This window comes from Argentina silus (assembly GCF_951799395.1).
Source record: "Argentina silus genome assembly, chromosome: 19".
NCBI lineage: Eukaryota > Metazoa > Chordata > Actinopteri > Argentiniformes > Argentinidae > Argentina > Argentina silus.
Window position 1 is genome coordinate 14051700 of NC_139673.1, and position 25000 is coordinate 14076699.

General features: G+C 46.0%; 3 protein-coding genes across 7 annotated transcripts in view; all 3 read right to left on the bottom strand.

Moving 5' to 3' along the window:
• The window catches only part of LOC310819593 (SHC-transforming protein 1-like), a 10985-nt gene extending 10914 nt beyond the window's left edge, over positions 1 to 71 (bottom strand). Inside the window, exon 1 of the mRNA XM_083690898.1 lies at positions 1 to 71. This exon is cut by the window's left edge and continues 29 nt beyond it. Coding sequence (XP_083547024.1) covers positions 1 to 29 — 29 coding nt within the window. The 5' untranslated portion in view covers positions 30 to 71.
• A 3045-nt stretch (positions 72 to 3116) lies between these two features.
• Positions 3117 to 20126, bottom strand: secisbp2l (SECIS binding protein 2-like). Of its 3 annotated transcripts, none has more exons than XM_083691235.1 (18): positions 19974 to 20126; positions 15719 to 15945; positions 13992 to 14316; positions 13691 to 13838; positions 11278 to 11504; positions 11125 to 11149; positions 10909 to 11018; positions 10347 to 10481; positions 10102 to 10218; positions 9694 to 9861; positions 9269 to 9410; positions 8918 to 9087; positions 8473 to 8605; positions 8096 to 8258; positions 7244 to 7464; positions 6132 to 6322; positions 5759 to 5978; positions 3117 to 5571 (listed from the first exon to the last, which is right to left on the bottom strand). In XM_083691235.1, exons 1-18 carry the CDS (start codon positions 19992 to 19994, stop codon positions 4910 to 4912), a joined length of 3405 nt encoding a protein of 1134 aa, XP_083547361.1. In that variant the 5' UTR covers positions 19995 to 20126; the 3' UTR covers positions 3117 to 4909. The 3 variants fall into 3 exon arrangements, with proteins under 3 accessions (XP_083547361.1, XP_083547362.1, XP_083547360.1); XM_083691236.1 differs by having other exon boundaries at positions 6168 to 6322; positions 13691 to 13841; XM_083691234.1 differs by having other exon boundaries at positions 13691 to 13841.
• Positions 20127 to 20476: 350 nt separating this feature from the next.
• Positions 20477 to 25000, bottom strand: part of LOC310820109 (COP9 signalosome complex subunit 2-like) — a 5218-nt gene continuing 694 nt past the window's right edge. For 2 of the 3 annotated variants that reach the window (XM_083691630.1, XM_083691628.1), the window contains exons 3-13: positions 24654 to 24731; positions 24434 to 24559; positions 24075 to 24164; positions 23865 to 23942; positions 23368 to 23542; positions 22915 to 23093; positions 22683 to 22735; positions 22209 to 22306; positions 21885 to 21967; positions 21729 to 21787; positions 20477 to 21085 (exon numbers count right to left, since the gene is read on the bottom strand). In XM_083691630.1, the coding sequence (XP_083547756.1) occupies positions 20941 to 21085; positions 21729 to 21787; positions 21885 to 21967; positions 22209 to 22306; positions 22683 to 22735; positions 22915 to 23093; positions 23368 to 23542; positions 23865 to 23942; positions 24075 to 24164; positions 24434 to 24559; positions 24654 to 24731 (1164 nt within the window). In that variant the 3' untranslated portion in view covers positions 20477 to 20940. Of the gene's footprint in view, positions 21086 to 21728; positions 21788 to 21884; positions 21968 to 22208; positions 22307 to 22682; positions 22736 to 22914; positions 23094 to 23367; positions 23543 to 23864; positions 23943 to 24074; positions 24165 to 24432; positions 24560 to 24653; positions 24732 to 25000 lie in introns of all 3 variants that reach the window. The other variant, XM_083691629.1, reaches the window with a different exon arrangement.

Consider the following 25000-nt stretch of genomic DNA (forward strand, 5'->3'; position numbering starts at 1 on the left):
CTGGAGAGAGGGAGGGTCTGCTCTCTCATAATCAGAGACCAGGAAGGAGGGGAGGCGGGGGGCGGGGGGGGGGGGGGGGGGGGGGAGCTGAGGATGGAGAGACCAGAGAGAATGACAAACTTACACTACTACCAGGACCACAGAAGGAGGAGGAGAAGCAGGGGATGGGGGGGAGGAGAAGAGAGGAACGAGGTGCACACTGCATAGCCCTTCCCCCTCTGTCCAATTCCTGACACGCCATTTCCCTCCAAGAATGAGAGACAACCTAATATCTGTTTTCTCAAGTGAAATGTCCCAACTGCCTCTGTCTTCTTCATTGGACATTGTATTGCTTATATGAATGGTAAAGCACAGACTACAGATTAGCTATCTGTACTAAAAAATACAACAGCTGTATTTGTGTGTCGCTCATGTTGTGATACTTCCTCTCAGATAAAAATGAATAATAAAGATATATCAAGCGGTTGTATAACTTACCTGTGTGTCACTGTCCTGTTTGACTTCAGGTTCCCTCTGCGTTCTCAGCAGTCCAATCCTCACTCACCACACCAGTCTGGCCATCGCAAGGAGTAGAGTCCCAACATCCTACTGTCCCACACACACACTCTCTTTCTCTCACACACACACACACACACACACACACACACACACACAGACAGACAGACAATCCTCTCTCTGTCCTCTCGGCCACTCTCCCAGTCCCTGTGGGTAGCTGCCCTGTGTCTCAGTGGCCAGGTCTCTCTCTCTCCTTCTTTCTCTCTCTCTCTTTCACTCTCTCCCTGGCTCTGAGGCAAAGCAGGATGGCGCAGCTTTTATGAATGAACTTTCTCTCTTTTTTATGAATGAGCCTCTCTCTCTGTCTCCGACTGCGCATGCTGAGGGATGTGTGAATGGAGCGGAAGAGGAATTGACTGACATCCCCCCCAGCCCCCCCCCCCCCCCCCACCACCTAACCCGCCCCTCCCCCGTTAACTACCACCCAATCACAGCCAGGCAGGGTGACTCATGCAGCACACACACATACACACACGTATGCTGAAGTAGAGCAAATATGTGTGAATACTCTCCTCCTCCTGTTCCTCTCTTGTTTCATCCTATAGATCGGTAAAGAGATGCTTTCTCGTTCAGATCAGCACAGATATCGTGATGAGGTGAGCACTCCCCGTTACAAGTGAAGCGTTTGCATTATAAATGCAACCAATTATTATTATTATTAGATATCTAACAATCCATCCTGTTACAGTACATTCATCATATATTTCACCAGTAGAGTCCTATTGAGGTACTAGTCTAATAACTAGTCTCAACTCAACAGATCAATAGAAAGCTAACAATCTCACATAGGCACGATACTGCTGAGAATGATGTTCTGACTTATTGAATATATTCATATACCTGTAGGGTTACATTTCATAATGTGCAGATCAACAACCTTCTTGGAATGACTTCTAATCTATAATACATTCAAAATAAGATGCACAAGCATAGCTTTGGTGTTCATTCTAATAAATTCATCTAATTTAATATTTAAAATATTACTTGGTTATGTTCTGTCACAGGAGTACCCCTCCATCCCACAGAGGAGTGCTTGGCTGAAGAGTACCCCTCCATCCCACAGTCTGCCTGTCCCAAATATTCAAATGTGCTGAGTAAAAACACAGAGGGATGGGGAAGTAACAGGAAGACCGGATTTGCATTTCCTTATGACAGGGCAGGGCAGGGAAGGGAAGGGCAGGGGACCTGGGGGCTTATTCAGTCAGGTGAAACATTCTGAGGAACACTGCAGACACAAATGTCACCTGACATGATATCCCATTCCACATGACAGATCATCATACCTATTCTATACAATATATTTCTATGTGAATGTTCAGTAACTATCCTGATAAAAGCCCCAGATTCTCTATTTAGGTATGCATGGAAGTGAAGCACTATACCAATGTTGGTGAAGACTGCAGTTCGTGGAGGTGACTAGTTCAAGGGAGTCATGCACTCGGCCAGAAGAATGCATGGAATTTGGATCTCTGGCTCTCCCTAGTGGTTGCATAGTGAATCTACATGCTTGGAAAAGTGCGTCTCTGGACTCAAGTGTATCTGAATGTGGGTCACCGCTGTGTCTTCACACGGACAGTCTAATATCCGTTGTCTAGAGGTAATGAGTCATGTCTGTGGCATGGTTTGCTATAGTTCAGACCAACTTGAATGTCACCAGACTTACCCAGATATGAATGAGGAATGATATTATAGAACTGCACATAACCCCTGACGCTCTGGCCGCCACAGACCACTTATTTCTCTGTGAAAAGAACAATCTCCAACCATGGAAATGATCAGAACCAAATCACGGGAGGATGAAGGCTAGCATCTGTGAAAACGGAAAACGAAAAAAATAAAATGGTGTAAGGGAACATTGATGATATGAACGCCATGTATCACTATGTAGTCGCCACAATAAAATTAAGTATCAAACAATTTTCAAACAAAGATATTTCCATACAGTAAAAAAAAAAAAAAATCTAAAAGACCAGGAAGGATATGAAAGACAGTACTCAGAATAGTTTACTTAAACAACATTTTAATGATATTAATAATCAATCCAGATAGTGAATTAAGATAACAGTTACGGTATGAGAAATAGCGTCTACATGTTGCTAGTGCTGTACAGTCTGAAAGAGCCATCCTTAAATATTCATATAAAGACGAAGAACACGCTGAAAAAAAGTACTTCATTCAACCATTTTTTTTTCACATTAGTTACAAGGTCTTTTACGAGTTACTGTATTTACATAGTGCAAAGGACACACTTGCTATCGTTGCTCCAAAACACACTTTTGACGAGAGCGATAGCTGACAAAAAGCCTGCACACAGCGTACCTTTTATCAAACTAGACAGCTTCATAATTCACCAGTACGTGTATTCTGGCTGCTCCGACCACGCACACCTGGGTTTCATATTGCATCATACCTCCCAATATGCCCACTACTGCACTCCCTCCTCCTCAAGCTAAACTATGCTTCAATAGATTTACACAATTGTTCCATGATCAACTTTGATTCAGACTCATAAAATGTATATATATCTTTTTCTCTATCAAATGGCTTTAAGAACAAGGTGATTGGGTTTTTTAATACACTGTAGTTCAAACATCTTTTTTTGTTTTTTACAATTTTATTTACATGGTATGCATGTTGTCTGCATAATGACTTCATGAATATTCGTGTGGGTTCCTGTGGTGGCTCCTCCCCCATGGCAGGGCAGTGGGCTGGTCAGCTGAGCAGCCCCTCCCCTCCAGTGTGGAGCTGGGGCAGAGGCCAATGGCAGAGGCAGGATGAAAACTATCTGGAGGTACAACACTGTCTCACTGGCAAAACGCATCCAACACACACACGTCAGCTACTTACAGGACATTAACCTGCCCTCCCCTCCACACACACGCACACACACACACACAAACAGAATGATAACTGGTGGGATACCACCCATCAATGGACTGGTACCAAAATAAACCAGAGGACTATACTAAACACATAATGCAGCTAGCAACGCAAAAATAATCCACTCAGAAAAAAACACCCCCAAACAGTTGTACACTAGGAAAGATCAATATTACAGATTACAGAGTATTAGAACCACCTATACAGGTTATGTACATCAACACATTGTTCTAGTTTCAGTTATTGTTAGTATGTAACGTCATATGTCATATCATTCCTATCTTAAATCATGTCAAATGAGAAGGGATACAATGTACCAATGTCAAAAACAATCAGTGTTCCTTTTTAAACGTATGTTGGTGTGCGAGAGTGGTTTAGTGACGACAACACGGCTTAACCACCAAGTAAACTGACCACAGACTGTAGGGAGACCCATCAGCCAGTGGGATGCTGATAAGCAACCTATCTAGAACCACTAAGCAACCTTTAGCATGCCTCTCCCTCCCTACTAAAGCCTACTGTTATTAATTACACAATTGGAAAGCACACGATGCAAGCAGATAAAGCTAATTAACACAAAAAGGATGACGACACCAACCATGAGCCTGCTGCTGGGTCAGGGCCAGAGGGAGTGAACGAGCATGACACACACACACACACACACACACACACACACACACACACACAGACACAGACACAGACAGACACACACACACACACACACAGACAGACAGACTCACACACACACCTGTAAACTCTCAGCTCTGTAGGAGCCTTCTGGTGGCGCTCAACAATTACACCCTTCGCTCTCTGCCGCCATCTCTCTGTGGGAGAAACACCAAAGGAGCGAGAGGAGAGGAGGAGAGAGTAGAGGAGGCTGCTCTAGAGAGAGAAAGAGAGAGAGAGAGAGAGGAAGAACAAGTTCTCCTGTTTTAGTAAGTGTCTCCATGGTCACCCACTCCCTGAAACATCTCGTAGAGAGTTCAGTCTCAGAGAGAGAGTTAAAGCCATTCACCCTTAGTTCAAGTGTAAACTGGTTGTGGTCTAAAAGGGGGGGGCGAGAGCTTCCCTTTACGAGACGGCGCGAGACGAGACGGTGGTTTGAGATTCACGTCAGCGTGTCAGAGGAGGACTTGAGTGTGAGACAGAGGAGTCCTTCAGAGTGACCCGAGGAGATGTCTGACTGACTGTCGGTTGGTCTGTCTGTTTGTCTGTATGTGTGTCTGTAGGTTGGTCACTCTGCATGTTATTGTTGCGTGAGTGTGCGTGCGCGCGCGCATGCGTGTTGGTTGGTCTGATTCCTGAGATAATGTCTGGTGTCTGGAGTCACACAGGAGGAGAGCTGCTGGTTCAAATGTGAGAGAGTGATGTGTGTGTGTGTGTGTGAGAGAGAGAGGGAATGCGTGTATGAGAGAGGGAGGGAGTAAGTTAAGGAGAGGAGGGGGAGAGCAGGGAATGGAGGAAGGAGACAACATCAACCAGTAATCTTCTTCGCCTCCATCTGCTCCTTGCTCTCCAGCCCCGTTTCTGGAAGGTCGGCTGAATCCAGCTCCTCTTCCTCGCTCTGCCCTCCCTCCTCTTCCTCCTCATCTTCGTCGTCCTCCTCCTCCTCTTCCTCGGTACTATCCTGGCTCTTGCCCAGCTGGAGGTTCTCCAGGGTCTTGGACACCCAGGACTCGATGCGGCTGCTGAGGGCCGGCACCTCCACGGAGATGGGTTCGGGGGTGTAGTCCTCCTCCTCCTCGTCCTCCTCCTCCGCCTCCTCCAGCATGCCCGGGACCAGGGTGGAGGTGGTGGAGGTGATGGAGGAGTTGAGGTGGTCCCTACAGCTGCCGTCGAGGGAGCCCGTCTCGGTGCTCTGCTGGGAAGCCAGCTCCAGCCGGTCGTCGGCTCGGCCCTCCTCTCTATCCCCCGGGCCTTGGGCTGAGGGCCCTGCTCTGGGGTGGAGGGATGCGGGGCCGAGGGTAAGGCTGTGGGCCGGGGTGGTGGAGCTGGTGGTGGTGGTGGTGATGGTTGAGGAGGTGGAGGGCCTCTCGCTGTCTCTCTGGGAGCCTGAGGAGGGAGCAGGGCGGTTGGGCTCGGCCTCCGTGGGCTCCAGGGCGTCGGACGTCTCCACCATGTTCCTCCAGTTGGTCTCTGAAGGGGAGGGAAAGCAGAAGGTCAGACTTGTGACCCTCCATTATTTGTTTTACTTGGAAGCAGAATCCTCCACATTCTGCAATGGTTTAAGACAGAGGCTATGCAGAGAGGGAGGGTTACATCCCCAAAAAAGACAGAGGGATAGAAATAGAAAGAGAGAGAGAGGATGTGAGTGTCTCCTTACCGTACTCCTTCTCGTTGACCTCTGATATGGGCTCGGAGATGACGGAGCAGAAGGAGATGGCGGAAGCGGCGGAGGGGTTGCGGGAGTGGCCCATGTGATGGGTGACCTTCTTGACGTTCTTCAGGGCCTCCTCGGCCTGCTCCTGCTCCAGGGCTGACACCATGTCCTTATAGGCCTTCCTAGCCTCCTCTGTCAAGGACACCAGCCGGTTAAACAAACACTAGAGGGGGAGAGGGAGATAAGGGGGGAAGGAGAAGGGAGAGAGAGAGAAAGAGAGAGAGAGAATGCATTAGCGAAGAGGGCAAAACTCTATTCTGCTTAAAAATACATGTTAGGATCAAAACAGTGTAAGGGTTACAACAAGGTTACTTACAGTATGTCCCAGTGACAGTTTCTCACTACTTCGTACCTCTGCTCCAGAGAAGTTGAAGATGCCCACCACGCTGACAGGCACCAGCTTGTTGACGCAGCGTCCCAGAGCCTTCCTGCCCAGGGCGAAGACAAAGGGGATCTCCTGCTCCCGGGCCATGGCGATCACGTTGTACAGAGCTTCATCGAGACCCCCTGCAGGCAGCACATCAAATCAAACTTTATTTATATAGCTTATTTTTATTCACATATGCAATGCACTTCACAGGAAGAATAAATAAAAACAACACAATCAATCACCTGTTTGTGTGAAATCTGCTCTGTGTGTGTGTGTGTGTGTGTGTGTGTGTTCTACCTGCAGGCAGGCTAAATGACAATACTGCAACCAGAGCAGAGATGACCGAGACAAAGGGCCATGACGCTCATAGAATTTTGGGTAACGGTCGGTTGTCATGCAAATAATCATTATAACCGTCAGAGCGTGCGCAACTGTCTCTCCCTCAAAATACAAAACTGTTTTATAGATAGATGGATTATTGTAGCAAAACAATTGTTCATAAGAATTATGTTACACTCATGCTATTAGGTACAGTATATCTACATGAAAATTAAAAAATAATAATAATACATTTTAAAATATTTTAAAATTCAAAAATCTATGTATTTCAACAGTTACGACAGTCTTTTTTCTCATGGTCATCCTAGTGTAACTGTCACAGCCCTACCGAGACATGTAAGAATTCCACTACCGCCCTCTGGTGGATGCAGCTCTGAACTTGGTTTCTTTTCTTTTTATCAAACAAAACAGTGTAAACAAACGTGATAAGCACAATCTAATTGTCCGGTTCCAAAACAAGCCCAAGCATTAAGGTGATAGCGTTTCAACCTTATTTGCTATGTACAATAGCCAGACATTGAAGAGTAAGGGAAAGGGTTGTTGTAGGTGATGTTTCTTGACTGGGCTACAATCTTACTCACCACTTGACATGTGACCACTTGACATGTGCCCACTTCTGTCTGACTACAATAAGCTAGGCCTTGGTTCTGCAGAGACTATTCTACAGGGACTAGGCAAACCGCACTAACCCTAACCCTGTGTGACCCCTGACCCCTCACCTTTGGCCTGGATCTTCTCACAGTTGGGAGAGATGATGACACATTTGATCTTGTGCAGCTTCATGTGTTTGGTGACCTCACGGAGGCCCATGACCAGGCGCCGTTTGGACTTGGCCTTGGAGGGGTCCTTCTGGTACACACGCTCCTGGAACCTCACCAGCTCCTGCAGCAGAAGCGTCACACTCTCATCTATCTCCTTGTTCAGCACCTGGTTGCAGTACCTGGGGACAAACACACACGAGTTCAAATACACATAAACAAGTCATAACACATGCGCACGCACAAAGGGCAGTACACACACACACACACACTACATTTTGTTTGATTGACTTGTTATGGATATGGCGTGAGGAGGAGTGGTGTTCTGGGGGAGGGGCTTATGGAGGTGGAGGGTCATAAGGGAGTTAAAATGCAGGATGTGTGAGATCAGGGTGGGCTGGGACAAAGGGCCTACTGCAGAGGACATTAGGGGACAGACAAAGCCTTGCTTGTGAGGAGAGTGGCATACATTGTGCTGAGGGGGTGAAATGTGCTGGGCATCGGTGCCATAGTCTGTACAAGTCTTTATTGTATAGTCCTCCCTTGAAAGGACCCATTAGCTTTTGGGCTGGGGTTGGGAAAAGATGAGGCTCTGTGTTTGTTTTGGGCGGGTAAAATATTTCTGTAACTAATCTTTTTGTTTGGCTAAACCCACAAAATATGTTTCTATGACATTCCAGCTTTCTGCAGTAGGATTCTCAGCAAAGGACAAACCAAGAAGGAAATGGCTATGGAGGCTATGGAGAGTGAGTGTGTGTGTCCCCCTCTGTGGCGCGCATGTGTGTGTGTGTGTGTGTGTGTGTGTGTACTCACTCTCTGAAGCGGCGGCTGTGGATCTTGGTGATGGCGTTAGCGGCCATGGGACTGCCGATGCCTGAGCTGGCAGGGGAGCCCTGGGAGACGGGCGTGATGCTGTATGGAGAGTTCTGACTGGCCGGGGACAGCGACGCATCACTGGGCATGCTCAGACCGTTCTCTACAGGAAATAGACGCAGGGAGAAGATCAGACAGAGTGTAGAGACCAGTGTAGGGAACCAATGGGATCTCCACACACATTGCATACCGCAGACATATGAAATGTGAAGTACATACTCATGCAGTATGCAAGTGTTTAGTATCCGATTCCGAACATAGATTTGGCCAACTTCTACCATGACCCCTTGAAACTTGAAGCCTGACTCCTTGCTCACCCTCCTGGGAGGCGGGCTCCCGTGTGAGGTCATCAGTGAAGTGCATCTCCTCGTCGCCAGGCTCGTCCTGCCCCGCAGAGCCTTGCTCCACACACACCTTGCCTTTCTTCCCCTCCCGCTCCTTCAGAATGATCTAGAACGCACACAGAGACGGGGTTAAACACTGAGAGGCTCTGGGCTTAACAACAGGGAGGTCATTTCTCAGTTCCCCCTACATACTATGTGACCCGTTAAGTGTTTTGGGTTGATGAAGAAGCGCTATTCAAATAAAAGGTATTATTATTATTCAGTTTGAGCCCTTTTATTCCTTGTGAAAGACAGGCCATTGATGAATCTCTTCTCTGTACGTTACGTCAATGCTTCTGTAATTTAACATCGTGCTCCAGGTTTGACCAACCCCATCCTCTACTCCTCTATATCAGTTCCATCCCTCCATCCATCTTACCTTTTTCAGGGCGGTGGGTCGTTTGACTTTGGGGACCTCCCTCTCCTTGCTTCTCTTCAGCCGGGGCGCGGTGGAGTCCAGGGAGTTGTGTGGGGCGGAGTAAGGCTGCTGAACCTTCAACGCTACGTTGGTGGAGCCACTAGAACCTTGGAACGGAGCTGTGGTACCCACTGGAACAGGAGAGAACACCGCAAACATGCAGGCACTGTGTAAGTGTGTGTGTGTATTACATGGACCTGTATATAATAGGGGTTTGCAATTATTTCTCCAAGTGTGTGTGTGTGTGTGTGTTATATGGACCTGTATATAACAGGAGTTTGCGATTGTTTCTCCAAGTGTGTGTGACTGTACCTGTAAAGGACAGTGGTTTGGTGTTGGTGAGTTGTCTAGCCTTCATAGCCTGCTGCTGTTTCTCCAGAGCTGCCAGCATGTCTCCCAGGTCCAGCTGCACTGGGGTTTTACTCTTCTTCCCCGCAGCCTTAGTTATCGCCTCCTACAGGCAGAGACAGGGAAAAGCAACTACTGTCACACCACGAACACAATATGATACAACAACACTGACCAAAAGCTACACAGTACAGAGTTACTCATCTACTTAGGGCCAGGTGGAATCTGAGGAGGGCTAGAGAGAGGATTTGAAAGAAGAAATACTTGAAATGATCGGTCGAAATCGAATGAAAGACTGCAATAAAATCGACACTACAATACAGAAACTTCCCAGCAGATTACCATCTGGCCCCTCGCTGTGACCACCGAGACAGAGGGCATGCTGGTACCTGTAGTTTCCTCTGCTCCATGCTGATCTCGGAGTACTCCTGTGCGGTGGCCAGGGCGGCTGCCAGGGCCTTCTTCCTCTGGCTCTTGGCCCTCTTGGGGACGGAGGTGGTGATGGGGATGGGCGTCTGAACGATGTTGATGGGGGAGTTCTCCGGCAGGTTGTCCAGCTGCAGGGAGGGAGACACGTTCAGAGAACACACTTAAATAAGCCACAGGAGAGAGGACTGCTCACGTGTAAGGGGAAAGTCACAATACGGGTAAACAAGAAGCAAAGCTGACAGACTATTTCTTGAACATTTTCAGCCATGTGAAAACGGATCAATTCTATTTTCAAGGAGGTATGGAAGTGAGAAAGCATAAAGCTTAGATAGTACTTTTGAGACAGAGGATAAGAGCCACTCTCTCACCAGGTTCTTGGCTAGTTTGGACTGGGCCTGGGCCTGGGTCTGGGCCGGGCTGGGTTCTGGTTTGGTGCTGCGCTGCTGTGCTCCTCCTGAGGCCAGCTCTGGGAACTCATCTTCATCCTGACAGACAGACCACACACATCATTACACACATGCACGCACGCACACACACACAGTATTAAATGTATTGATTCCCATGGGGATATTGACTGAGATAAGTGTGTGTGTGTATGTGAGACTCCTCCCACCTCGAAGTAGAGGGCCTCAGGAGTGAGCTCCGTCCCAGGGACCGTCCCCGCCTGCATCCTCCTCTGCACGCCACAGCCACTGTCTGCAGAGCTAGGGTTAGGGCAGCCACGCCCTGAGTAGCCTCCATGGAAATCCTGAAGAAGGGAGCGGGAGAGGGAGAGAGAGAGAGAAAACAGGGTCAGGGCCAGGAATAGAGAGAGGGTGCATCTCAGTAGTCTAAACTAGCTTCCTCTCCTTGTTATCTCTTATAGTACACGTGTCCTGATATAAAAAAAATAAAATAAAATACAAACAGACAAAGAGAGGTGACAGCTACATGGAGGACACCTACCACTGAATTGCTTTCACCTTCCACATCTGTGCACATTGAGGAAAGGAAGGAAGCCAGACTGGCCTAGTGAAATGCACTCAGGTTAAGGGTCAGAGATACAATCACAGAGCTTGTCTCTCCTGGCAGTGTGTAATCTCACCACCCCAGACTGATGCAATACTATGAGGCACGCTGTCGGACCCTGCCACATTAGGGCTGTGTGTCGGTTGTGTTCAGATCAGAAGACGTACCTGTGAGAAGTTCCTCTGCTCAGGGCCCTTCCCCGCTCTGTGGAAGGGGTTGTTCCTGTCCGCCCAGGGTTTCTGCGTGGCCTGAGACGCCACGTTCACCCAGCTCACCGCTAGACAAGACACAACGCAACCATGTTACAACATTAACTCAAAAGTCAATGGGGAAACTAACGTCATTCCCCTTATCAGATACAGATCACAGATACTGCAGCTTACCTGTCATTACACCAGCTTCAACTCCCTGTACAGAGAGAGAGAGAGATGTTAAATGATAACAAATCCAGGGGAGAGGGGTTAGAGGTGTATAGATCTAGGGCTGGGATTAGGGCTGGGGTTAGGGGGGTGGTCGGCTATCGGTCTAGGGCCTACCGTGGGTGGTGCTGCGGTGGGGTCGGAGGTGCGCTGCGTAGCCCCGGCGGCCTGGTTGTGTTTGGGGCTGCAGTAGCCGCTGTCACTGTCGATGTCCGCCTCGCTGGCCCCCTGCTCGCTGGAACTCTCCGTCGGGTGGGACGCCCGCCTCCGCCTGGGGCGGTTCTTCCACAGCAGGGGGCTGGCCTGCTCCGACACACACCGCCCTGACGCCTCCCCTGGGAAGTCTGAGGGGACATGGAGACAACAGATTTAGAACCGGTTTGAATACCTTAAAAAAACTTAAACCTTCCTTCCTCCCTCCGTTGAGTAGATCACTAGTCTGACATGACGTGACGAAAGCAATGCAGTGGAAAGCTTGCTTTGACCAATCCAATCATGTTCGGTCAGTGACTACAAAAAAAGGTAGGGAGGAAGGAAGGATGTCTTTTGGAAGCAATCGAAATAGGGTTTCAAAGACATTGTTTATGGGCCGTACATAGAAAATGTATCCATCTTTCCTCCTCTCAGTCAGGTAATAACTTATCTATACGTCATCAGAAATTCAAAAGCAATGATTCTATCCTACAGATTCCACCCATCCAACTCTCTCAGATCTATGCTAACTTCAGCGAAGGGAAGACTTTTGTTTTTAATTTCATAGGTATTCACACAGGATCATCTTCATTCCGAGGTACACATGCGTCAGAGGGGCATCAGGTACAGCATAGCATACCTCTCTAACTGGAAACTCTACATTCCTGTCTCTCCTCTCCTGAAGGCTGGATGATACTCTGTGTCAACTCTCGCAACCAAAATAGCCACCTCCTCGCACTTCCTCTGATGCCGTCAGAGGAATCTTTCCTCTCACTCTGAATGACAAACACACGTCATTTCCAACAAAGTGGCTGACCTAACAGGCTACAATGGAATCATTAAATACAAAATAGGGCCCTGTGTCAACTAGTTCAGTATCAAGAGGCAGGGTGCCATGACTTTCATTCAGCCACAGAATAAAAGACATGACGAGGATCTGTTTTGGATTTGTTCCTAAAGCAATATAGGTATGTGTGCGAACGCGAACACACAGGTTCTATTCAAAGGAGAAAAACAGCTCTGGACAACATGGCTCCTCTCCAATGCTGCCGACTACTCTATGCCTCCTACATATCGGGTGATATCAGGTCGAGTTCTATACGACCATCATTGAGTCCATCCTCAGCTCATCGATCACCGTCTGGTTCACTGCCTCCACTGCCAAGGACAAAGACAGACTGCAGCAGACCATTCGGTCAGCTGAGAAGGTCATCGGCTGCAACCTGCCGTCTCTCCTGGACCTGTTCCACTCCAGGACCAATAAGAGAGCAGGGAAGATCATTGCTGATCCTTCCCATCCTGGTCACCACCTCTTCCAAAGACTTCCATCCGGCAAAAGGTCCCGGTCTATCAAGACCAAAACCTTGCGCCACCTGAACAGTTTCTTCTCCATGGCAGTGGGGCTCACAAACAAGCCCCCTGCCTCTTACTGACTCTGGGACTTCCACTCCCCCACCCCGTCACACACTCAATGAACTGACAGTGCAATTTATATTTATTCAAATTTATATAGTGTGCTATTTTGTAAAAAAATAAATAATAATAATAATAATAATGTATATATATATATATATATATATATATATATATATATATATATATATATATATATATATATATATATATATATATATATATATATATACACACACACACACACACACACACACACATACAGTACCAATCAAAAGTTTGGACACACCTTGCCAAGAGTGTGCAAAGCTGTCATCAAAGCAAAAGGTGGCTACTTTGAAGAATCTAAAATCTAAAACATATTCTGGTTTGTTTAACACGTTTTTGTTTACTACATAATTCCATATGTGTTCCTTCATAGTTTTTATGTCTTCAATATTAATCTACAATGTAGAAAATAATAAAAATGAAGAAAAACCATTGAATGAGAAGCTGTGTCCAAACTTTCAATATATATACATACACACACCAAATAAAAGAATTCTGATTCTGATGCAGCACTGGCACTTGGCAGTCCCAGGGTTTGACCAACTCAGGTGTTCTGTGTGTGTTCGCAGATTAAGAGCAGTGCTTACTCTTACATAACTTCTGCGCAGGGACCGTAATACGTATGCAACCCTCCTCGAGTCTAAGCCTTCATTACAGCATTAAGGCTTTAGATAATCAAAACACTAGAAAGGCTCAGAGGAGCTCTCCTGACCCACGCTCACCTGATCAACCAAGGAGAAATTGGTTTACTGACAGGGCATTAGATTTCACTTCATTTCACTGTGCAGCCTGTTTTTCTCAAGTGTATGTAAACTCAGTGCTATAAACAAATCTGGACAGGAAGAGGAATGGTGCTGCTTGGCAATGGTTGACTTACCAGTCTGCTGTGCTGCATCCACCAACAGGACAGTCTTGGTCCTGCCATCGGGGCCTGAGGCACACACCTCCTTCTGCACCGCCACACTCCTCGTGGGGGGGCGGCGGGCCCTCAAGGGCTGGCACACACCCAACTGCTGCTGCTGCTGCTGCTGAGGGAGATGGAGATGACATGGCAGGGGGAACATGCCAACCAATACATGATAAACAACAGCAATGTGTGTGTTATCGTGACTCATATTCTATTATCTATTGATACAGCGTTTCGCCACGGCCTTTCTCAAGACGGTAACCTTTCTTACCTTGGGAAGAGTCGGTCTGACCACGCCCCTCCCTCTCTGATTGGCCAGCCCGAACGCCTGTCCCAGAGGAAGCTGTCTCTCGCCGACATCCGCTGACACAGGGTTTACCACCCCGGCCTGCACGGGCCCAGGGTAGGCCCCAGGGAACGGCTGGTAGAAGCCCATCATGGGGGGACAGGGAGCAGGCATAATCTGGTAGTAGGTGTAGTCGTTGTTGACGGGGGGCTGGGGAGAGGACAGGATGGGGTAGGCCAGGTAGGGACCACCGGGGCTGGGGTTGGGCTGCTGCCAGCGCAGCTCTCCTCCGTTGTACATAGGGTGCTGCCTGGAGGGACAGAGGGAAAGAGAGGGAGAACGGTTTGACTACGGCACTACGTTATAGTGAGAACATTCGTCTTGTATATTACCAATCAAATCCAGAGAGACATACCAGTTTAAGCAATACACAATCATAATTATGATTAGAAAAGCACTTAGAGCACAGTTCATCAGCACTTCATAAGATAACAGCAAAAAGAGTGCATTGAGGAAAAATAACCAAGTGACTGTGTTTGAGCCGTTTGCTCCACTGGTCCTGAGTTCAGGGACTCTGAACCTGCAGCCAGAGGGGAGAGAAAGACGCTCCTTCATTGGATGAGGAGAGGCATTCTGAAGGACTCTTATCTGTAGAGATTCTGTGCTCTAAACAGATTGGATGAGTAAGGAGAGCATGTATCTCTGTGAGACTGTCAGCTGGGTCTGAGTGAGCCACTAGTTGGTGTGAGTGGATGGTGTGTGTGTGTGTGTGTGTGTGTGGATGGATGGTGTGTGTGTGTGTGTGTGTGTGTGTGTGTGTGTGTGTGTGTGGTGTGTGTGTGGACAGTGTGCGGATGGATGGTGGGTGGATGGTGTGTGTGTGTGGCTCGTTGCTGGTGTGGCTCGTAGCTGATAAGGATCCAGCCGACATTTTCACAGCCAGAGTTCTATAGTGGGCATTTCCGGGTATTCAAAACGGAAAGGAAGCAAACAAAGGAGCAGGATACAGCAGATCACCCCTGACAAAGAGAAAGCCAGTGGAAACGCAGATTGTGTTCTTCACATGAATCACAGAGTTCTACAGTGACCATGTAGAACCAAATCAGTCTATTACTGTTACCAGGAAACCCAACAGTTCTGATCCAATACACTGTTTGGAAGATCTGATGCTGATCACAACAGTGTAGAATACCACCGGGTCTGGGTGTGTACAGGACTACCCCCTTCATTATAGTAAACAGCAGAATGAATGAGTGAATGTGAAGAGGGACCGTTCACGAGAGAATGTTTCATCCTGGCTGTGGCCCAGGAGAAGGAGGCAGTTTTCCTTAGACGGAAAACGGAATGGGGACGCCATCCATTTTCCCGCTGACATGGGCACAGGGAACGTTCCAGGAGTGGTGTGGTGTGGGGTGTCAGAGCTAACTAGAAATATCCCTGGAATGATGTCAACGCTGGGAAATTTTCTGTGTGAGGGGGAGCTAGTACTCAAGGACTTAGTCAGGCTCAAGGCTAATGGGTTTCCTCTATGGCATTAGTGCAGCGCCACAGTCATCCATTCATAGCTAATGCCAAGCTAACTGTCAAGTAGCGAGGCCTACTTACACAGGGTGCAAGGTGTAAGGTGTAGGGTGCGGGGTGTAGGGTGCGGGGTGTAGGGTGCGGGTTGCAGGGTGCATAGCAGGGTGTAGGGTGCATGCAGGGTGCTGTACCTGTTGGGCTGGTTCTCTTGGACAAAGGGGTAACAGGTGATGAGGTAGCTGGGGATGGGTGTGGGCTCTGCCCCTCCTCCTCCACCTGCGCCCCCTCCGCCCCCTCCTCCACTGCCTCCACCTCCTCCTCCGCCTCCTTCTCCAGACAGGCTCATGCTGACAAGGGTTCCTTCCGGACCTTTCTTCTGTGGGATGAACGGTTCAACTTCGGCTGACAGCTTCACATCCTAGAGCCAGAGAGAGAGAGAAAGACAGGCTTCAGACAGATATCGACATCACAGGTAAACACACATACTTCTAGGAGGGGTGATATCTTAGAGGAACGATCAACGCCTGAATCACTTCAGTGAGTGTTGGATAGAGAACAGCTGTTACTGTCTGACATCACACAACAACGAATCAAAACCTGTTCAATACCTTGCTTAACCAATCCCCTTCAAACACTCACAACTCCCTATGATTCTCTGCCCAGATCTCTGGCTCATTTTCGTTCTCTCTTTGATGGACAAGCAAATAGCCTACTACTACATTATGAATGATTGCTGCAATTTGAGATTAACCACTCTGGGAAACAGCTGTAAACACAGAAGATGCCAGCTTAAAATACCACTTTATATATGACATGATATAAAAGCCAGTGTTGAAAGGTTATCTAACAAACTCTCTGGATGGAGCTAATCATTTACGTAACTCATGATGAATACATTGGTCCGCATCAGCTTGGGTGAAAACAAAAACTGGTTTTATCAGTAAAAACATTCACAAAAAAATAAAAAAATTTAAAAAAAAGAAACTGGGAACTTTGAATCAGGAGTTTATAAATGCGGCTCTGTGTTGAAGATAATAAAGGCCCATAGTCCTATAGGCCAAGTCTGCTAATGCAATGAGAGCAGCTAAGGGCCATGTGATTGCACCCACCATAGCAGTATGTAGCCTAGCCCTAGCCTAACCTCCTGCAATCAGGCTTCCTGGTTTGGCTGATAGTTATCGGATAGTAAGTGGAGCACTGTTTCCTCATACTCAGAACAGCGCACGACTGAAGACCTTTAGCACTCCAGAGTGCCACGTTTATTCATTGTAAAGTTGTTTGAAATATTCATCTTGAAAGTACGGCGTTAACATTCCCTTCCAACGCTTCAAGGAGGTAGAAACACGTCAGGCAGGTTTGTTGAGGCACCATCAGTGGTTTTCTATTGGTTAGTTATAAACAGCAGCACAACAGTTTCAGACCAGGTGTGCAAGAATAACAGAAAGTCATAAAAGAAACCTATCAGCTCCATTTTCCTTTCATGAAACATCCTAAACCTTGAATCCAGAAGCCCTCCAGTACCTACTGTTGGCTAACCTAGCGTGAAACTACATCAGGTGACAGTGACGCTGTCTGAGGGCACCATGAGACGAGGGACACCAGAGCCTGGGTTATAATGATGAGTCATACAGCATCTCCAGGACTTTGTGGGACAGTTAAATATAGCAGCAGTCCATTATTCCCAGGGTGATTACTCCAACTCCTCCTCTTTACACAAACGTCTCCAAAATCAACTCTCACTCACTCTCATGATCCTGGCTGTCAAAGGGCCAGAGAGAGAGGCCCGCAGGGTAAACTGGGTGGCCTCACATTGACCTTTCCATCACGTCAAATAAGTCTACATACCTCTCTAAAAATAAAATGTACGACAATTAGGCCATTCTTCTTTAAAAATCTAGGTTATTAAGACCTTGAAAAGAGCGTGGAGCTTAACACAATGGACAGACACGGGTTAAAGCTTTGAGGTATTTATGACAAATGACTGGGTGTGGGAGGTTCTTTTACTCATCTGTCTAGTTAGGTGGATGTCTGATCCAGCCCTATAGGGAAAGAAGTGTGAGCAGGCTAGGGCAGGGCTTTAAGTAAGGGGCCTGTGCATGCTAAACCGGGGGTCTGTGGTGGGTCTAGTGGTGAATGATAGTGTTAGCCTAATGGACAGGAGTGGGTGGGGTGAAACCAATAACATACCATCGACTGAAGAAAAGCAGACCTTTCCATCCACCCAGACCCCACTGTTTTAAGGATGTGTTTCCCTTACCATCACTCAGGCAGTGCAGGGCTCCGCCTAGCTCTGTTTATCCCCCACCCCCACCCCCACCCTAATCTCTTTCTGCTTCCTTTGGTTTCCATTGAGTGTTTTGGTCTTAGTAGCCCCTGAACGCTACCTAAAAACCCAGAGAAGCCATAAAAAAAAGAAAATCACTGATATAGGCTGTTTTACATTGTGTTGTTAAACGCTCCATACAGTAGGCCTTGCTACCCACCCAGCTCATATTCAGGCCCGGCTCTTGAGTGGCAGCTGTGGCCATCACAGGCTAGGCCTAGGCCTACATCTTCATCATTGAGAGGGGTGCGAGGAGAGTTCACCGAGTTCACAACACAAAGACACTCCTTCCATTCTCAGAGACAGAGGTTGGAATGCATGAATCGAGCATCAGTACAGCGGTTGTCACACAGACAGGGTCCATTGTTTCCTGCTGCCACCGTCCGTGGGCTCCGGGCTGCTCTCTCTGACTAATCTACCGATCTTGGCTGTTCTATACAGAGATACGTGGGACAGAACGAGTTCAGCACAATGGCTGGCAGTATGGCCTGCAACAGTGATGGCATTACTGTGTTGAAATAGATTGAAAACCACAAGATAAATGAACCATGATCCATTTCCATATGACTCTAAAGAGAGGCTATTGTGGTTGGTTTGTGTGATAGGGGGGATGTTATAGGATTAGGCCTGAGAGGATAAGAGGACAGTACCACAAGATAAGCTAATTACACAACAAGGAATAGTAGAGTGTGTTTAGGCCTAGGATCCGTGTCCACACCATGAGAAATCAAACTTCAAACACTGCCTAAGATGTGCTCTGTAGAGAGTCAGGCAGAGGAGCCACTGAGCTCAACGCTGGGTTCTACAGCATGTATGTCTGGGCTCCATTCTCCATTCAACAGGTGTGAGGTTGCTTGAGACAGGTTGCGGAGACAGCTTGTGTGTGTGCTTGTGTGTGTGTGTGTGTGTGTGTGTGTGTGTGAATAGCAACAATTGTGGAAAAGCCATTGAGGTCAGAGCCAGATGTGTAAGGGGCAGGGCAGAGCCGACACTGAGGAGGACTGGGGGCTGTTGTACCCTCCAAACCATTGTCTTCTCAAGCCTTTGTCTCTTACTCTCACTTTGTTTTCAAAGATTCTCAGCTGAGAAGAGAGGGTTTCTGTAGAATGGCCCTGGGAGTATTGGGCCAAGCATTTGGAGTTCAATGCCGGTCATTACAATCATCTGTTCTGTACCTAAGTACAGCAAACGCTGCTCAATGAAAATCCTGAGATATGATGTTAGTCAGGAGCTTCGAAACAGGAGCACACTGTCATGCATAATACAGATCACCATACAAGAATCAATTCAATTATATGGCAACAGAATGGATTATTATTATTAGGATAGTCAAATTAACATTACAGATAACTTACGGCATGCGCAACACGAGCGAGTCATTGGAATGTGATTAATGCAGAAGGACCGGATTCCTCTCCAGCTGGCGAAACGAAACGAGTCTTTCGTTCTTGTTGTCAACGCACACACAAATTCCGTAATTCAAGTTTCAATTGCCTACTAGTCATTGTAGTACCTATACATGTTTTTGTCAAAACACTAATATTAGCAGCCTAGCACAATGTGTCTAACTTGCAGCACGTTAGCTAGCGGGGAAACAACCTGTCAAATGTTTCAAGTGCTGCCCAAAAGATTTTGACAGCGAGAATCTAGCGCGTACATCATGCATAGCTACGACCCAAAAGGTTAACTTGCTAAATACATGCAACAGATCTTGTTAAATTATTTCCTCATATGTACAAATTATTAACTATACAGTACTTTGCACCAAACAGCAAGTGCGGAAAAATGTCAATCCAAAATGACAATCGATGTAGCTAGCCAGCTTGCAGTTAGCTAGCTTCTTTAGCTAGTTAGCTAGCAAACAAACTGTCCCACTAACTTGCACGTTGTGAGAGACACTTGTCAACATGATGATTGCTGGGTTATTTGACAGAAACACAACACTGAGTATAATTCATTACTCTTAAAGCACCAATGGTAAATGTGCTGGTTTCTTGCCAAACGTTATACAAATAACGTATCTCCAGATTCGGGCCTACATCTTTCCATAGCTAGGCTGCACAAACACAAAACTCGGTTCTGAAATGACATCGCCAGCGCTAGCAAAGGCAATCCTATCTTACCTTGTTGTCACTTGCGTCCATGTCAGTCACTGATACCACAACAGACCCTCATTGAGCACGCTGTAGACGTCAGGATATGGGTGCTTTTATTTTCTTCATTGTGAATGTTGGGCCATTTGTGTGAAACACACCCAGTTCCTATCGCTCCCAAGTCCTAACTGTTGATGGTTAGCTACTAGCTCTGCTACGGTTATGTGTCAACGTAAAAATGGGAGTCATCTGGGACGGAAGCCTTACAGGCTCACATAACAAAAGCTGTCGCTAGTGGGATTTTGTCCACAGAATTCGGATTCATCTTCAATAATGTACAAGCACAAGATTAACAAAAACAAATGTAGTGTATGCAACAATGTGCGGTAAATAACGAGGTTATTATTTAAAAGTAAATCGAAAAATCTATAAATAGAAATGTTTAACCATACAAACATGCTGTGAAATTAACACAAGATAACACATTAAAAGTTCAAAAAATCAAATGCAGATTTATCAAAATTTAAGTTGAAGCAAGTTGTATCATTTTATTGTGTTACATGGAATCCAAGTTAGTGCTACAAACCAGACAGTACTGTATTTCAATGACCTCAACAACATTTACATTTTCATATGCACCTTTACATTTGGTGTATGATGGCAACAGCTGATATACTGTTCAGTGCTGCACATGTCATGAATGGGTTTGTACCAACTTTAACAGGTTAATAAAACACCTTGTGTTTGATGTTTCTTAAGATGTCATACTACAGCCTTGTGAAAAACAAACGAGTGAACAAATCACTGATCCTGTACAGTAGTTGTCCTCAGGAAGCAGTTTCCAGTCTTCTGGAAAATTCTGTGACAAATCAGAAAACGTTTGTGCTGTGTAGCTCAAACCATCCACTCAGAGAAGCATTGGAAACATTGTCTTAAATTGATGCATTGAAACATGTGATTTTTCCTTTTCATGCTGTCAGCTGCTCCTACATGTCAATCATGTGAGTTTGCTAACGATGGCTTGGTTGAGTGAGTTGAGCTGGTTCGTCCATTTGTCTAAAGCAGTGTAGCGGGCTCCTCCTCTCTTCTGGTAGTCCAGCTCCAACAGCTGGTTTACTTGGTCGATGCGGCCGTGGATCGTGCTGAAGGGGAGGACGAGACCAGAGACGGTGATCAGGGGAGAATGGTACAACAACATAACAATGGATCCCTGATGAAGACCAATTTGGTTGTAAACTAAAAAAAAAAAAACTAAAAAAAAAAAAAACTACATGGGAGCATTTGGCCGTGTGTGTATCTTCTTTCTTTTCACAACAACATAACACACTTTAATTCATTGTAATGGATCAGATTCATACAGTGCTACTCAGTGACACACCAGTTTGCTACTCATCAGAGTTTCCATGTACACATTTCATTACATACTACATTGAGCTTTGACAAGGGGGTAGAGAGAAATCCTTTGTGTCAGTTTACTGGAGTATATCTGATCCGGCTGCCAGGAGTAAACACTGAGATACAATACAGAGCGGGCTGTGAGCATAGACAACTATAAAACCAGCAATATAGAATAAACTAAACTATGTAAGCAGTGAATAACAAGACCAACAGAAACTGTCACGACTCACGCCTCCAGCCTTCCTTGAGGTGCAGGGGTAGAAACTATGAGGAACTGGATTTATTAAAAAATAATTATTGTGCAACATGTTCTTCATCTAGCTACATCCCTGAGCTGCAGTCTGGACTACTAGACTTCACATTACCAGATGAGTGGGAGAAACTTACTTGTCCAATATGCACTGTACCAGCAGACTCTCCACATCACAGACATCGACGTTCAACTCCTGAAACAGAGGGGAGAGGTGAAACTGGAGTTAGTTTTATTATGAATCTAAATGGTGAAATGTTATAAATGTTACAAAAATCTTGGCCTGGGTTTACCTTGGAGATGAAGGGGATGTGTATTCTAGTGTAAGGCTTGATTAGCTTTATAAGAACTTGAGTTCTAATATTCCTCAGCAGCTCTGGAAGAAAGGAGATGTCACTTAAAGAGCTCGAACATAAACCAGCACGCGCGCAATTACACATGACCTTGACACCACTGGTGTGTGACCATACTGTACTATGATGTTTTTTTTATTTGCCATGCAATCAATTGTTGGAATGATGTGATATTTTTCATATTTTGCACACAGACAACGAACATGCACTGCATGTTTACTATGTAACTCTGAACATGGGCTGGGAGTCATGTCCCCCACTCACCCTCTATGTGTTCTCTGATGAAAGGGTCGGCCATGATGTTTGTGTGGTTTGTTTTCAGAATTTTCTCAAATTCAGTGATGTCATTATTCTGGTAGGAGCTGGGAGTAAAAATAGTCATGTTGTTACAATCCATACATTGTGCTGTTACAATCCGCAACAATATCACATCTGCACAGTTCCTCAACACATTTCTAAATATTTGCCTTCTCAGAGTCAACAACCCATTCATTCCGTGTGTGTTTTAAATGACTTGCTTATATATGAAACAACTTTAAATGCACGCAAGGAAACTAGAATCCTATAATAGACTACGCCTATTTTTGACTCTGAGTGTGGGCTGGAAAGAACCGAAATCGAAGCACGAGAGAAAAGGTTTGCAAGATGACACTTAACCGATGCTAAAGCAACTCAAAGGGTTACCATGACAGTGTCCATTTCTCTTAGGGAAGTTCAGTTTGAGGCAGATCAGCTTACCTTACTAAGTTTGTCATCGCGAGGATCTCTGGATCATTTTTATATGGTTTGGCCTTTCAGAGAAAAACAAATAGAGAATTGTCATTGTTAATATGTGTACAGCATATTAGTCTATGGAATAGTTAATCATATTATGCATAAACATCACAAACAGGCAGTACGCTAATTTACATTCAATATAAATAGATTCTCCTAATTTCTGTGATTCCAGAATCCAGAGGTAAGTACTCACCTCCTGGGAGTCGAACGGATTGATTCCTGACTTCATGAGCATGTTGGCCAAGACCAGGTACTTGAGACACGTAGTCCTCCTGGGGCTCCCAGACTCATCGTAGTTCTTAAAGGCCTCAAAGAAGTCTGTGTGGGCCTTCTCAAACTCCCCCTCTCTCAGATGCATCTTACCTCCACACTCTGGACAAGACAACACAAGCGCAGGTCAGAGCCGTGCAAAGGGAGCAGTGAGGGGACTGTCATGTTCCAAACATTTTTAACGCATCCTTCAGTATTTTCAGTAATCCTTGATCTGTCAGTGATCAAAGCTAAGTAGTGTGGAACCCTTTTAATCCGCCAATCAAATTTAGTTCAATTCATGATTACTTTTGAGGATGGAAAGTAGGGAAAGTTGCTTGAAATGTAAAGTGTTGTATCTGAGGCTCTACTTCCTGTAACGGACACAGAGCCTCACCTCTGATGACGCCCATGATGAGAGGGTGAGGGATGGCAGATTTGATGTGCAGCGACTGCTCGTACAGGGCCTTCAGTTTCTTGTTATTCTTCTGCGCTGTGTACATCTGGATCTCCAGAGCATAGATCTCCAACAGCTGGGTGCCTTTCTTCAGGTCATCCTCCCCATCATCTGTCTGTGTAGACACAAAAATACAACATAATAGATCAGACCATCCTTTCCATCAACCCTGCGCTAGACATAGACATACAAAGTACTGTTACTGTTATGTTGATAAAGTAGTACATTAGCTCTTTTGTCAATCCAGGCCCACTCCCACCCCAAGAGCAGCAAGTTGTTAATTAAACAAATTGACCTGTAAACATTGATTTTATAATTGTTACTCTCTTGTGGCTTTGCAGCTGGGTTGTCAGGACAAATTAAGTACTACTTACAGTCAGATACAAAGCTTTGGTGAAACTGACCCCAGGCCATCCTCCCCATCACCTGCTGCTTACCTGGCATGACTGGTGCAACTGTCTGAGGATCTTCTGCAGCTTCCCGAATTCCTCTCGTTCCAGGTAAAGCTTTCCCAGCTGGAAAGTTAAGGACAGGAACATTTTAAGCATTTCTCTATCACAGCAGTAAATGGCAATGGCAGCAATGGCAGCAACTCCCCCCCCCCCCCCCCCCCCCAAGAAAACAGACACACTGAGTGCATAGCCTACCTTTGTGTTGGTTTTGAACCATAGTCTGTCATTCTTAGCGTCTTTTAAAGCGTCTAGGGTGGTTTCATAGAACTCCTGCAGCAAGTCCATCTGTAACACAGAACACATGGAGAGACAGCAACTGTCTCTCAGAGGAAAATATGTGGTAACAGAGCACTACTCTTTAAAGAATCACAATCCTATGATCCCATAATCCTAAATCGTAAAAGAAAATTGCATTGTAAATATAGGAATGTTTCTGCCCAACGTCTTCTTGAGCAATAAGGGGTTTTGATTTAGATATCCCTGATTCTTTCAACCTGAATGCATTGCATTATATCTGGTTTTAGCAGGGTATCTTCCTCCCCTAAGGTCCATACCTGTTTGGAAGTAGAGATGTAGTCAAGGATGGAGTTGATGGACTTTTCTGAGTAGTTCCTGGTGACTGCACTCCGGATGTACGTCAACAACTGCTTGTATCTGTTCATCATCTCTGGGAAGTTAGTCTGCAGAGTTGAAACGTGAAAGAGATGAAGGACTCAGCTCCTCATTGAGATTCCACACCACTGTATGTTATAGAAGTGCTTCATCATTGCTTACCAACTTGAAGTTGATTTTGATCATCTGTTTCAGTGCTTTGAACCCCCATTCTCCCTTCTCTCCCTCCAGCTCCAGCACCTGTCAATGGGAGACCATGTAGACATCAGTTTGGGGGTTAAGAATGCTCACGAGACAATATTGTTTAGTGTAGAGTTTTATATATGGATTGGATTTATCTATGGACTTATTGTACTACTCTGACTCTGTGAAATTATGATTATACTAAACCGTTGTTGTTGTGATGATTGTTGTTGTTGTTGAAGAAGCAAATTCCTATCATCATTGTTGGATGGCAATAATGTTTTTCGTAATTGTCATTTACTCACTCAGTGAAATAATAATGACTG